The sequence below is a fragment of the Centroberyx gerrardi genome, chromosome 1 (assembly GCF_048128805.1).
Source record: "Centroberyx gerrardi isolate f3 chromosome 1, fCenGer3.hap1.cur.20231027, whole genome shotgun sequence".
Lineage (NCBI taxonomy): Eukaryota > Metazoa > Chordata > Actinopteri > Beryciformes > Berycidae > Centroberyx > Centroberyx gerrardi.
The window spans coordinates 11,864,249-11,880,148 of record NC_135997.1 but is presented as its reverse complement, the minus strand read 5'-3'; the positions used below and the strand labels follow the sequence as shown (position 1 = coordinate 11,880,148).

General features: G+C 39.8%; 1 protein-coding gene across 1 annotated transcript in view; it reads left to right on the top strand.

The window, feature by feature from the left end:
* Positions 1-330: 330 nt before the first annotated feature.
* gpc6a (glypican 6a) overlaps positions 331-15,900 on the top strand; it is a 160,391-nt gene continuing 144,821 nt past the window's right edge. Inside the window, exon 1 of the mRNA XM_078283252.1 lies at positions 331-490. Coding sequence (XP_078139378.1) covers positions 331-490 — 160 coding nt within the window. The remainder of the gene's footprint in view (positions 491-15,900) is intronic.

Genomic DNA, 15,900 nt, shown 5'->3' with positions numbered 1-15,900 from the left:
AGAAACACAGCGGTCCTGTGTGTAGCGGAGAAGTTGTTGGCACAGAGAGCGCCAGGTACTGCTGCCTCCTGAAACGGATTTGTTCAGGCTGGGTCCAACTGGACTCAAAGGGTTCTTCTTTTCGAGGGGAAGAGACGAAGCTTTTTTTTTTTTTTTTTTTGCAATGAGATGGACGTATCCAAAGTGAGGAGTGATTCCTGTCTGATGAACATATGACATTCTGCTCACCGGAGAACATCTTTCATTCAGTCTTTCGGATTGTTTTTCTCTTCTGACGGATTTATCAGAGCTCGTATTTCCCAGTAAAACACTATCAAGGATTTATCACTGATGTATGCGATGTGGAGACTACAAGTCGCCTTATGTACTCTGTCGGCGCTGTCCCTATCGTTTGGTGGTGAGAGCAAAGCGCGGAGCTGTAGCGAGGTTAGACAAGCTTATAACGCTAAAGGATTCAGCCTTGTCCATGTACCTCATCAGGAAATATCAGGTAGGCGAAATCGACAGTCCACCGATGCGTTTTGCCGCCTTTACCACGTGTCATGCTTGTTTTCTGCCAAATCAAACAGTGTAATGATAGGCACACACAACCTCAACTATGTGATCTCCCTTAAACCTTTGAATATTTAGGGCGGCCTGTGTTACTAACGTCTTTTCATCTTCCCGTTTTATAACAGAGCATCCAAATTGAAGTAGCCTATGCATTATCAAAGTATGAGTCTGTGTCTTATTAAAAAATACGCCTTTTTAAAAAAAAATTGTGATAGCCTTTGTCAGTGCCTGAACCAAACCCCATGCTTTTAGCATTTTTGTTAGGCTTGTTAAATATTCCACTAAATCAGAGGATGCGCTACTAATGCATCATGGTTAATGCGGTACTGTTCAACTATGTATGATTTCTGTTATCCTTAAAGATCAGTATCATATCCTCCATTTCCACGTAGCCTAATGATGAAGCCACAACAAGTTGCATTTCATTCATTAACTTCCAAGAAGTATATGAATAGGCTACTGGATATAATATCCTCGCTCATCCCCAAATGATCCTAACCTGAATCAAATTAACAGTCATGCCGCTCAGTAAGTCACAGACTCCCCATGTGATATTTCCATGGTAGGCTGTATTACACTATAAGCGTTGCAAAGGTTTTTTTTTATTTTTATTTTTTCGTTTTTTTTTCACATTCTACAGTCAGCATGTAGGCTTAGGCTGCTAGTTTTTGGCACTGATATTGGTGTGTGTATAGCCTATATAGTCTGTGAGTAGGCTACTGATATAAAATGATTGGTCCTAATTCAAACTGAAAATCTTAAAACCCACTTGTTACCTTTCAAGAGTTTTATTGATCATAAAAGACATGTGTTGCAGGACTCAGACAGGTGATTTCACCGCACAGATTATGGAACATTTTATATTAAGAGCAAGAAGAGCAGAAATGTAACTGACAGTCTTCAAACAAGGAATAGCTCTCTGAGAATGAGAGAAGACACTTCAATTAGAGATTTCTCCTGCCTTAACCCTGAAATAAAAATCGATCAAAATAGGACTGCAAAAAGGAGCTATTGAAACGGTGACTTTAGAGCAGTATGAACATAATTGATAATAGCGCCTTACAGTTGGCCCCAGTATGTGTTTTGAAATTCTTAGCATGGCATAGCCTACCTGTTGCTCATATTCAACAGAGCAGCATAAAGCTTGTTGTATTTGGCTAAATAGTGAGTATTGTTTACCAGTAGGGGGCTGTATGCACTCAGCACGGGATATTCCATTTTTCGAAATTCCTCAAGGCTACAGCTTAGGTTTTAATTCATGCTCTTTGGTACAGCAGAGATAGGGGTTTTTATTATCTCTTGTGTGGTGGTAATCACATTTATGGTCAAAGCAGGAAAGGAGATTAGTCAGTAAACATAGTCTGCTTCATAAGAGGGAAGAGAGGAACCAGAGAGGCCTGGAGTTAATCCCCCTATTGCCTCTTACAGACAAAAAATAGAGATACAGTATAGGTAATTGGCAGTGTCACTATAAGGCAGTAATGATCACAGAGCTGTGTTAGTTGTTCTTTACATGGTTTTGGTTGGAAGGGAATTTGATAATTGCATTATTGTTAGAGTGTGTGTGTGTGTGTGTGTGTGTGTGTGTGTGTGTGTGTGTGTGTGTAATAGTGTGTGACAGACATGTGATAGGTAGACATCTACAAAACTCAGAGTTACAATACTGTGCAGCTGCTTATCTACAGTAGATAAGAAGGTTAGTGCACTCATTTACCATTTAGACCTTTCAAAATGTATCAGAAATGACTGGAAATATAGAAAAATAAAACAATTTATATGTTCAAAAAAATAGAGAAGTTAAAACATGCACCTTGCAGGAACTGTAGTGAATTCTTAAAAAGAGCATAAGGGAAAAATTAAAGTTTCTCTACTGAAATTGCTCCAGTGATATTCAATTTATCAATGCCTCAAAAGCACACTTTCAGGAGAGGTCTTTATCAGACCACTTAAGTAAAGAGACCACATCATTGGGGGAGAATAATCAGTGTGCACAATCTTTTTCCTAAGTGCTAACATGACACACTCTTGAAAGTTAACTTTTGAAGTCTTTAACATTTGTATCATTTTTCTTTTATAACTCATTTCTGATACGACAGAAGTCAGAACACAGAAAGACAGACATGGGAGTTTCTGGTGTTCGCTTCTATGGGGTCATCCACCCCTCTTTTTCTTGCCATTACCTTTTTAAAGTAATGATTTGTAATTGATCAGAGCTTTATACAGTGGATACAAATGTGTGAACAAGCCCTAAATAGTGTTTGGCATTGCGTAACATCGTAGGTGCAGTGAATGTTAAGGTGGAGGTCACCAATTCGGTCAGGCATTCGCACAATATGCTGTAGTAATGAAACTTGAAAGTATATTTCACAGAAAATTGTATTGCATATTTTGAGCCTGTTTATTTGGTTTATTTTGTAGTGTATTAGTCATTTTATGTTGTGTGTAACTTATTCTAAGAACACATCTTTGACCTCATTGAGTGCGCGCATGAGTTCATATGCGAGTCTTTGATTTTGAAAGTGTGTTCCCAGTATTTGGCCACCAGATTTTAGTTTGTTTTAAGCTGCCTGGAGTACTAGATGGATTGAGTTTAAGACAACAAGAATTCATATGGTGTCAGGCAACTTGTCAATCACAGACAAATACATTAACTTGAAAATACTTTTGTTTGAATGTGTCAACTTTTTTCCACTTATTATTCTGTCTCACGTAGCATCCCCCACCTATCTGGTACTCCCAGCAGGTTAAAACAAAGGCTTAATATATTTTTTTTTTTTTATATTTGACACAGGTCTGTTGGCTACATTATACATCAAGCTGTTTTTGGGGCTGTTACATGGTGATGAATTCCTAATTACAATTCACGTAAAGCCTGCACGCTATGTGTAATTGGATTTTACTGTCTCCAAATAACCTTTGCATAAATACAACAGAGGTTAGATATAGCCCTCAGGAGATGGGACAGTAGAAAGCACTCAATTATGGCTCATTAGCAATGCTAATACAAACGTGTGGTAAGCTGCATGCATAGTGTTAGTGCTCATCCCTCCATCATTTGCCTTGTCATGCTAGTGCTATGCCTCTAGATACAAAACACACAGGTTTAATACATCTGCAGAGGTGGCTACCTTCGGTTGTAAGCTCCAATTTGCATAAACTAATTATTTTGACAGCTCTTGCCACTGACAAGCTGAGCTAGATTATTACGGAGGTGACAAATACAGACTTTTTTCAAATACAGCTTTTTTGTTTGTGCGTTCAGAACTGGAGGTTACATGAAATGAATCATAGCACAATCAAAAATATTTAAAGCTACATCCACAATTTAACTGCAATTTACAACCGCAAAATAATCCCACTGTGTTTTATTTACATCAAGTCTGCGCGTCTTTCTTTGCCGATTGAAATCTAAACAAGGGGCGCTTCCTTTCCTCGATTTTTTTGCCAGATCCTTTTTGAATGAGTACAATACATTTACGTCCAAATTCTTCAGCTTATATCCATATTCTTTAGCTGTAGAACAGAGATAAGCAGCCTTATTTCCACATTGATGACCATACATTTTTTAAATATTACAACAGCATTGGAATGATTCTCATGGGCTCCAGAGTCATGAAATGTATCCAGTACATAAAGAATCCGGTAAACTGTCAAAGTGAAAAACATCAAAATTGAAGTTTCAAGGTTCTCACTAGGCAGCTAGGTCATTTCTTCATGGCTTTTGCTGTCATATTATCAAAATGAAAGGATTGTTGTGGGCAGATATTTTCAGTGGATTTATCGTGTGCCCTTTGTCAGCCGCTGTATAAATGCCCAAAGCCATTTTTCAGTGACAGACTGGAAGGCTAATGTTTATTCCTTACAACTACGAATATAAACATAACGCATAAACATTCGCTGTACAGTCCTCCGTTGCCTCTGAGACAGTAAAATTTACATGTGTGGTCTCACCATGAAGAGATGTAAATGCACGCTCAGCAGTATAACGCAGTTCTATCATAATCACTGCTGTGCTTGGCAAATTGTCATCATACATATTTTTCCTCTGGGACTGAAATAACTGTTTTGGCAGCAATGTAGACATGAGGTAATTGGCTGTGTTAGCTGACTTGGATAGAGGTCAACCATACTACCCATTTCATTGATAAAAGAGTGCTACTTTCTCCTTCTGCCTAAGGACTCTTGAGTGCTTCGGCTGGCATACAGTACGTGACTGGTGGGAGGTAGAGGCTGAAAATTCTCCCACTTGTTTTAGACTAGTTTTTATACAGTAAGAGGCCCCCAGGAAGACTGTCAGCATTCTTTGCAAAGAGCAGGTGGGTGGGGTGGGGTTTGGAGGGGGAAAGTGCTGAAATATGTGGGGTGAGTTTGAAATAGGCCTGGACTGTTAGTGTCTGAAACTGGCTGGTCGACAGCTCTGTTAAAATAGACCAGGTCCAGCCTGCGATTCCTCTGCTCTCGCCGCTCATCCAGTCGATGCAACATTTCACCCAGTTCGTTACTCGCCAGTCAGCCGACAGCAGGGTTTCGCCGCGAGAGTCGCCGCTGTGTGCATAGTTTGAGTTTGTATGTGTTCGTGTATGTATGCCTGCATGTTTCTATGTCAGTCGTCAGTTATAGTAGGGCTGGGAAGTAACTCAATATTATCGTTTGTGATGAAATAATGAAATCGTGTTACACAATTCTGCTGTCTAAATTTATTTGAAAATGAGTTTTATCATACTTTTATCATACTTTATTACCACACAGTTTAATGTGATTTCGCATGTTAGCTGATATCGTCATATATTAATATTGAAAAAAATTCCTTCAGATAATCGTGACATTAATTTTGTCCTTATCACCCAGCCCTAAGTTATAGTGTCACTCCTTCAGTGTTGCTTCACTCTTCCCTTCCTAAGCACAGCGGCTGACAGATGCTTCAGTCAAGCCCGGCTCTGCCGCGGACCTCTAAAGTTGCTCTAAGGCTTTGCTGTTAATATCAACATCTACTTTAGTTGAGCACTTGGGATTCTCATGGGTGGACTCAACTCTCTACTACAGCACAGCTTTGAAACAGGATCACTTGATGTGCTGTAGCTCCTATAAATGCAGTGCCTAAGTCTTATATTTCCTTTCTGAAGAATAACAATTACCTGTGGGGTTCATCCATAGCAACTTTAAAGAAAATGATTTAATTTCTCTGAACAGAACCTTTATTAGCTGTTATACAATAAAGCACAGTACAGACAGTCAAATGCATGATTCTGTTTTTTCTCATTGTGGATTCCTAATACTCTCTCTGCCTATCACTGTGATCGGCACTTGGCTGTTCGCAGCTTCTGGGATGCATGCAGCCCCCAGTACCCTTTAATATGGCTGGTAGATCAGCTTTCTTGGCTGTATGTACCTAAATGGGTTTTAGGACCTTTGTGAACCTCCAGCACGGTTATATCGTCCACACAGGCATCATTGGAAAGGTAATTTTACCTTTCATTTGAGCTTACTTATACGTATATCTGTCATATGAACACAGACAACACTATCACAGTTAGGTGACCCACCTTACCTCGCCTATAAACACCTAAACCATTAGGTTCTGCCTATAGGTCGACTGTGACCTCAGTATCAATATTAAAGACAAACGCTTTTAATTTAGTTTACATACCTGTTTCAGGTGGGTGTGAGCCCATGTTGTTACTTATTAAGCAGATGTTTTGGAGCCTCATTCTGTTTATTTGCTGAACATTATTGAAGGCCTTTTAATGGTCTTAATGATGATGCAAATGATGCATAATACAAATGATGCATAATTGAATGTGTAAATACAATTTTTCAGTGGTTGTGAAGTAAGTTCCCTTAAGACTTCAGTGCAGGAATCAGCATTTCAGGTTTAAAGCTATTCAGCAATATGTACACACATGCTGTATATCTCATCATTTCTGTCAGGAGTTTTGAATGACACATTGTAATAGAGAAAATGTGGTGACACTCCAGTTTTGGTGAATTTTGGGCAGTTTTGGTGTTGTCACATAATTATGTAACTAATATTCTATAAAGTGCAAGCGTATTAGATCTATTTATAATTTCTCTAGTTCATATGTAGTGCATGCAAACAAAATAATTTCGGTACTAACTTTAGATTTATCCTCAGTCATGCTCCTAATCACTCAGTAATGAAATATCATGGGACTGTAGATGAATGTGTGGGAATACCACTCTAAAAGCCTTAGCCGAGCAAACATCCATATAAAAATTCTTTGGGGCATTTTTTTTTCCTTTTTTCAAAGCCCATTAACATGCTCTTGGCTCTGCCAAATTGGAAATAAGTCTCTTGCCAGCCTGTATACTTCTTCAGAGGGAGCAGTTGATGAGATGTGAGGGAGATTAGGCATTGTGTGTGTGTGTGTGTGTGTGTGTGTGTGTGTGTGTGTGTGTGTGTGTGTGTGTGTGTGTGTGTGTGTGTGTGTGTGTGTGTGTTCCTGGATGTGTGTGTCTAACAGTTCAGCCTAAATTTTCAGGTCTTGCCTCTGCATCTCTATTGTGGTACAGGATGGCATAAAATAACTGTTGTTTGTTTTTCATTAGGAAAGATAAAGGTTTCATAATGTATTTCCATTTCAGTTTGATTGTGGATCTTCATCCCAGCTGCACTTCTTCCCTTTTGTCAAATCTGGCAGATGAGAATATCTTGACAGTTGTCCTGAAGGATGTGTCAACCCTCTGTAAGCATTCATGCCTGAAATGCATATGGTCTGCAAGCTTCCTGGAAGCCTTCCTCCACCATGTACGGTGTTTCCTGAGTAGTGTGAAAAGCCTCCGGCTGGCTTAGGAGACTGCTATAGCACTTTTTCAGTTTTCAATCAACTGCTGGCCTAAATCAGTAATGGAAGGGGGATTAAGGATTTCTACCCTCTCATGCCCTGGAAAAAAAACTAGAGAATAACAGGAAGAAGTTAAAGTAAGGATGTGATTGTAAGTTTAAGGATTAGCATGGAGCGGGATGGAGAGAAAAGAGAGAGCATAGAAAATAGGAAAGAAAGACTTCCTGGGTGAATGAAAGCATCGGCCTGCAGTGCATCGCGGCCTCACCATGTGCTGAAACCACGGCTCCAGTGGGAGCTATGTAAGGTGAGAGAGGAGCTCTTGGATAAGAGCAGTGAAAATGGAGAGAGGTGGGATGTAATCCATCTGAACTTTGAGGGATTAGTGATCTGACTTGCTGTTTGTGTTGGGCAGAGGCCATTTGTCCATGCTGCTTGCTAAACTTGTTCCTACAGTAAAGAGAAGACACATTCAACTTTTCTTTTTTCAGAGTTACATTAGGACAAAAATGGACTCTGAAGCTGACAGAGGGAAAAGTCACATGTGATATGTGTCCACTGGGACAGCCATATAAAGCAATACTGTACACTACTGGGAAAATTACTAATCACTTCGTCTATTTTCACCCTCCAGCTCTGTTGATGCAATGATATCCCTAGCATTATCCGTTATGTGTGTTATAGCATCAGGGAGTTCTGTGTTGTTCATTGCTATGGCCTTTCTCTTTGTCCACAGAGCCTTTCGTCTCCTTAGGGTAATCTCTATATAGAAGTCCCAAGCTTGACACCAATGATGAGGCTCAGAGAGAAGAGCAGCGTAGTTCTTCAGGAAAACCCACATGGGTATATCATATGGAGGTGTCAGAGATGCAAATACATTTCACACTGGGGACTTTTTATTTTTGTTTTCCCCGACACACACAAGTGCACATGGCTGAGGTGATTTGCTAAATAAGCCGCCCCTCAGAGACTTGGAAGTAAACAGGCATCAAGCGCAGATAAACAAGGCATGCCAAAATTGTCATGGCAACATCAGATGCTGTCAACAGATACAGACGACGTCTTGGGCAGCATTGGAGTATTACAAACTTGACAATGACAGTGCCACTGAGTTGAAGAAACACTGACAATTTCTACAACGAAAAGCCCCCGCGCTTGTTACAGTGTGGTGAGACAAGCATGGGGCCTTTTTGATGCATCAGAATCAATAGTCCAGATGCTGCAACATTCAGACACTCTTTCAGTATGAACAAAGCCGCAGCAGCACAGCATTGGCTAATTTACAACCTATAGACCTTTCCAAGGACTCCAAATATAGTCTAGTTTTTTCATGCAATGGTTGGAAAAGGAAGTTGAATATTTCATCAATAACATTGTATGGGGTCTTTTTTCTTTTCTTTTCATTTTTTTTCCTTCCTCTTCTTTTTTTCATTTACAAGTCGGAATCAAAGACAGCGTTGGAGAGTGCCTCATGCCTTACATGTTGACAGGTTTAGAAAGACAGAGACAAGGTGAAAACAAAGGGGGAAAAAAGTAGGTTATTCTTAACGGGCAATGCTGCACTGACATACTGTGTGAACAAGATAACTGACAACAATATTCATTAAAGATGTACAATGACAGTTTTGCCCACAAGTTAAAAAATGCCACTAGTGAGGACACTTGGGAAAAACAGGGCATTGAAAATTGTGTGTCCTGTTTTTCTGGCACACTCACACCATCAGCAAGGGGTGACACAGAACTACTTGAGTGCTTCCCTGATTGATTGGAAGGGCAAGCCGCATAGATTTTTTGAGAAAGCGAACAGTGGCAGAGTGGCAGAGCTTTCCATGCTACAGAAACTCTCATAACATCAAAAAAAAAATACTATCCATCTTTAATTGCCATCTGCAAACAAAATACATATGAGATATTCTTACCTATGGAAACGTTTATAGTTAAATTATTTATGAGACAATGGTTACTGATGATGCCTGACATTCTTTGGTGGTGCCTAGACGTGTGTTTGGCTCTGTGGTGGTGGAGGGACGGAGTAATGAATAGAAGGGCTTTGTGCAATGCGGTATGCTATGCATGCGTTAAGCTATGTGTCGTTCCAATTACTCCCACACTAGAAATTAGCCACATGCACTTGACCAATCGCAACCTTTGCAAACAGGAAAAACTGTTCACCCTAATAGTCTATGGCAGCATAGTGCATCTTTCACCTTAAATTTGCAATCAGTAAACTGGTATTTACGTTTATTCACTAATTCCATGACAGCATCATTGCACTAAGCTTAACAAGGGAGTGCAAACTGCATGACTGCATCTCTCAAGTGAATAGGTGATTACGGCTTACTAAGTAACAAGACAATGGAAAACCAACCTACCATCTTTGCAGCACTTCAGAAAGTACATTAATGAGTTTAACAATGTATTTCCAATTACCAGTAGATGTTAGCCTGGACAGGACATGCAAGCAGAACATGTTTTATTCTGCAGTTTATTGGAAAATGTATGCCGATAAGATGAGCTCATGATGCAGTTTAGCGTGATCTCATTAGACTAATTGGAGACCAGTATTATTTTGATGGTAATGTAAAAATGTGGAGGGCTGATCTTAATTCCGGGCCAGATTCCTTGGCTGTAATTATAACATTATATAAAAGACATTGCAGTGAAATGCCATGGGGTTGCAACAATGGCACTGTTGCAAAAGATGTCAGCGGCCTGCCCTATGTTACCTCATTTCATTTTCCTCAGGTTTACACACTATTTTCCTGCTACTCTATGTTCCCTCAATGTCACTGTTATATTGGTGCAGGCTTTTTTTTTATAATGATTGATTTTTACATGAATAATAACATGCATTACATCTTTTGCAACATTGTGTGGGCATGTGTAAGAATGAGAGAGAGGCAGGCAGGGGGAGGGAAAGAGAAATGTTGGACAATTCAAATTGACTGTAAAAAAAAATGCTACTAAAAATTGTTGAAAATTGTTGCAACAATTTATCAGCTTTATCGGTTCAGCATAATTTGATGTATTGTGCATGAGTGTGTGATGGCGCTGTGTATTGTATTTGATGAGATTGCTTTGTAATGAAGCATGTTGGGTGTACTACTTAGGCTGCAAAGCGACTTTAACATTCATGTGGAGCTAAAGAAATACAGGAGGAGGGAACCAGCAGTGCATTTGAATCACCTAGCCTTTTGGCTGATGAGACTGCCATAAGCAGGGCGGTCTTGTAGGAGAAGATATCTCGGCTCACAGAGTCCAGTGACTTGAACGGGGCCACACAGCGCGTCTCCAGGGAACCTCGACATCAATACAAATGTGACAAGCTGAGATAACATCTAGGTAGAAAAAAGGACAGGTTTGAGTTTAATAGGTCCTGTAGACTTGTGCAAAAGTCGATGATTGAGACATGAGGGAGAATATCCCCAGCCGCAGCAATGGACCCATTTCTGTCAGGGCTGCTAGTAAAACGGGTGGAAGCATTTTGGATACAGCTATTAAGATTAATGGGTTGATATATGTTCACATCTACTTGACCCTTGAAATTTCTTAATGTTTTAAATCTGCCGTTGTGACGTGGCTTGGCACATCCTTGTTCTCTTGCTCCTAGAGGGTGCTAGAACCTGAAAAGAAGCCAGCCTTGTCTCCTGCTCCCAGTACCCTGCTGTTTCCCGTCCCCTGTGTAAGCTGCCGGTAAATGAGTGGGCTGGTCATCTCCCACCCTGGGGCTCTACCTGGGGCTCTTCAGACCACCAGCTGTTGTGTTTAGGACTGAGTCATGCACCAGTTAGCATGCTGAATCCAGAGCGCAAGTGCAAGGCTTTAACCCCACCGTATGTCTCTTCCCTCCCAGCCTCTAATAAGACACAGGCCTGATGAACTGCACTGGAAAATTGAGATCAAAAAGTTTTTCAGTCATTTTTTTTTTACCTTAAGTATTGAAGAAAGCAGCAAACTATACCGTGAACTCTTCATGTGGACCACCTTATTGATTCTGAAAACTGCATGTATTTTACTAGAGAGTGAAGTCCTGTAGTTTGCCAGGAAACTGCAGGGATTCCTGGGCCACCTGACTTACAGTAGCTGAGGTGAACTGAAAGTAGGTTAGATTTGATAACATCACTTCATAAAATCAAATCAAAACCTAAATTAGTAAATGTATATTTCAAAGTGAATTTCAAATTTCAATACATTTACAATGCAACATTTTTTTTTCAAAAAGCAAACATTTGAAAAGATAAAAAGCAAGTATGAATGCATGTTAGCTTTTCAATGTTGTAGCAAACCAAGCTTTTTGCTGCATCTGCTTGATATTAACTTGTGTTTATTAATGTCCAACATTACTTTATTAACTTAAAGTAACGTTGAACATAAAGCTATTGCTTACTGACAGATCAAGTGTGATCTATAAACATTTAAAATACGCATCTAAGTTGCACTCATCCTCCAGGACAGATAAAGGAAACTATAGTTGTTGAGCTTGGCTTTACATGGCTTGGGTGATAAATAGTTTGTGATGTTCTTTTACCCATGTGTAAAGGTGCTACTGTATATGTAGCGTTTTAACAAACTATCTAACTGTGATATCTTGGTATAATTACCATAAACAAATGAGACCGTGTTCGAGACAATTGTTAGCCTCTGTCTCACACTAGTGATATTGTTAGTGTTAGTGTTTCTCAAAATGAAGACAGAAGATATTTCCCATGAACATCGTTGTTTCCTGCCCCCCTACCCACCCCACCTCGAAAAACTACTATTCAGGAAATGGTTGTCAGACTGTTATTTTAAGGACAAGCCACATCCCACTGCTATACGGATAACCCTTACTATTTTGTATACTTATTAATGTTTGATAGCTGTTTAAAATATTCAGTATGGAGTAACTGCAGCAGCATACCATAGTCAATGACTGACATTTTCTCATATTTTCTACAATTAAATGCATAGCTACCATAGAACATGATTGAGAGGGTCTGAAAAACCTTTCAGAACTTTGGAAAAGTGGAGGAGACATCAGACAGCCAGGGAAGGATGCAACAACAGAGCCACAACAACATATAGTGTCAATGAGGGACATTACAGTAGACACAAACAGGAAGGGACACTACAGTAGACACAAACAGGAAGGGACACTACAGTAGACACAAACAGGGAGGGACACTACAGTAGACACAAACAGGGAGGGACACTACAGTAGACACAAACAGGGAGGGACACTACAGTAGACACAAACAAGAAGACCACCTTACTAGAAACTACCAACAGACCAGGGATTGGAGGCTTCATATGTTGGCCAATTTGACTTTGATATAATTCCCTCAAGCAGGAAAAAGTAAGATACACCATTTTTCATTCATTCTAACTATATACACATGTGGCTGTTGTGTAATTGATTGCTATCCAACATAGAACTGTCAGTATGCGCCATGACGCATGGAGTGGGGATTGTGTAGGCGGCCGTATCCTCTATAGATGTCAGGGACTGGCTGGTAGATGCCCCCCTCCTATAGCCAAACTGTCCCTGCGGTTTGCAGCCACCTTCTGCTTGGCTATCATTGAGCCGTTTCCTACATTGAGCGACGGTTCTACTAGGACCAGAGCAACACGGTAACCATATGTGTTATATATTATATAACACATTTATTGCTCGTGCAGCGATTCTGCAACCCCCGCACAAGGACATCAGTTTTCTCTTGGGAGAAACTTTTGTGGTGGATCCACTCCAGTCTGTTCTCTCCATCACAAAGTTGTCTGAGCACCGTGATGCAGAGCGCACTGCATTTAAATGGAAAGAAAAGAGGTGATTTGATTGGTCCTGATGACGCCAGGCCCTACCACACCTACTGATAATGTATTCCTTTTAATCCCACACCGATTCCAACTGCGCTGCAGGTGCCCTGCGCACCACTGGCCACATAATTACCAGACATCAGTCACCACCCCATGTGCGCCTGTGCCATGCGCCGATGACTGCGCTTTGCACCATGCGCCATTGATTCACGAAGATAGAGCTCTGGATGTTATAGACACAGATGCACTGTAGTTAGGCAGAGTGCTCCACAAAGATGGAGCTCCATAAGAGAAGGCCCCATGTGCCTTGGGAGGTTTGTGATATGACAAGAAGGTGTGATAGCTCTTGCTATAGTTCTAGTCAGAACAAAACTATTGATTGAATTACAGTCAACATGAAAGTATCTGCTCTAACTGTTGATAAATTGTAATATTGTGAGCTGCTTCTAATGTGGCACCAGAATTATGCTTTTTGAAGATAACACATGTAGGATTGTTGTTCATATACAGCATATATGGCTATGAAATTAGTAATACATGACTCATTGTAATGCTACCAACCAACACAACTGTTGCCATTACAAACAGTAACCCCTATTATCTGCTTCATGCTTTTATCTGATCCAGTTTGGTCCAATTACACTAGTAATTTAAGTATCAAATTCATTTTACAGTTATGTAATTATGAAGTAAACCCTACATTTGGTGCTTTTAATGAATGTGCATGCTCCAGTCAAGCAAGTAGGGTTTCTCAGAATATTGATTGTTTTTTTTCCCATTAATTTTTCAATTGTGATATCAGTTGTGATGCATGTGGGCACAGCTTTTACTACATGAATACCTAAACATTTCAAAATATATAAAAATTACAACATGGCCAGGGATTCTGCTCAAATCTGGAACACCTTATTTATGAATCTGTCTGAAACACTTTTCCTGTGGGTGTGATTTGGAAATTCGTAAGCTATTGCATTGTTACTTCAACACAAGCTTCATAGAATTCCTACCATTTGTTAAGATCTGGATAATAAAGTTCTGTTGGAAAATTGGTCACAGGTATTACCCATGGCAACAGCATGAAGCTATATATTGTGAGTCTATTTTAATAGACTGTATGCATGATTGGAGATAGTGGCCACGGGCTCAACTCAAGCGCTCAACTTAGAGATGCCTTACCTTTGACATTTACTGTAAGAGTTTCCAACCTGGCAGTGCACATATTGGGTTCAAATTACTGTTCAGGGGATATAGTCAAGGAACTGTAGAAATGCTCATAAGAGCGTTAATGCATATGAAATGGAGTTAGAATTAGTGAAGGCGGAGGAGTGAAATGTTATATTGCCTCTATGGCAGGAACACAGTGGTTTATGAAATGTTCAGCAAGCGAGCTCTTACTTGTAAATCAGAGGAATCTGGTGCAGCAGGCCATGTGTTTAACATATAAGTACTTTTCTCTGTGCATGGGGCTGTGGTAATGCTCTTAATCAGCATACATTTGTGTTGCTTTTAGTGTTTAGCTGAAGATAGGGACTGGTAACAGTGCAGTACTCCATCTGCAGTCTTTAAAGAAAGTATATGAAAGTTTTTTAAATAGTACAGAATGTTAAATAATAACAAAGACAAATAGGATTGTTTTCAGACCTATTTTAACAAAATCTAGTTTTAAAAGGTAAACAAGCATGCACCCAGTTTCACAAATAAAATAGTTACACTCAAATAATGTCAGACGTCTGACAAATGTACATCTTAAAATTGGTCGAAGTATATATAAGAATAGCAGTCTCAGAAAAAAATCTAAAAAGAAAAACATTTATTTTCATCAAACTTGAGTGGATGTTTGACTGCCCTACATGTATCATCTCAGCAGTTTGGGTATCAGAGACAATTCTGACTTTCCCAGCTGTATTTACCGCAGTGTTGAGTGGGTCGTTGATGTGTGCCGCTTATATCTCTGACAGCACCTGAAGGCAGCATAGGTTGGTCTCTGTGGCTGTTCTCAACGACACTCAAGCGAGTTGTTGCACCATGTCATTTTAAGCTTTCAACATGTTCTTTTGGGTGCTTCCTTTGAAAGTGAGTAAACATGTCAGTTGTATTACCCCAGTTGAATAAGTCCTTTCTTTGCAAATTTTTACAAATGACAGTGCTTTGAGCAGTGTCGGATTTAACAATTCTGAGCCGGTTCCAAATAACGGAGGTGGAACATACCACGCTCAGTTCTGTGTTTTCTAAAAAAAGGTTTCCAACAGAGGAAAAAAAAAGAAACATCAGTCATGGTAAAGTACTGCCATGCATGACACAACTGAATTATTTTGAGGGAGAGAGTGAGGGATAGGTTAGAAGGAAAGTTGCACTGCAACCTGGGTGAAAAGTTTGGTGAAAGCTGCAAATGTAAACAACTATAATGATGGTTCTGAATGGAAATTACACATGCATTGTTGGCTACTAGACTATATCACAACATCCACAATCTCCCATAACGGCACGTCATGCCAAAATTTTAACGGATGACGATCTAAGATCACCATATCGCCCAGCCCTAGCTGCAGACATGGTCTGTACTATCAAAGGCCTGGAACTTTTTATTATTCTTATTTTTTATTTAATCTTTGTTTTCCCAGGCAGGTTACTTAAGAACTAAAAAGGTTTGAAAGAATAACCCTTTTCAGACTTCTTCCCATTATTTATTTTTACTTTGCAAAAATGTGAGTGGGGTCATTTTATCAGTAATTCGAGAATAATCAAGATAATG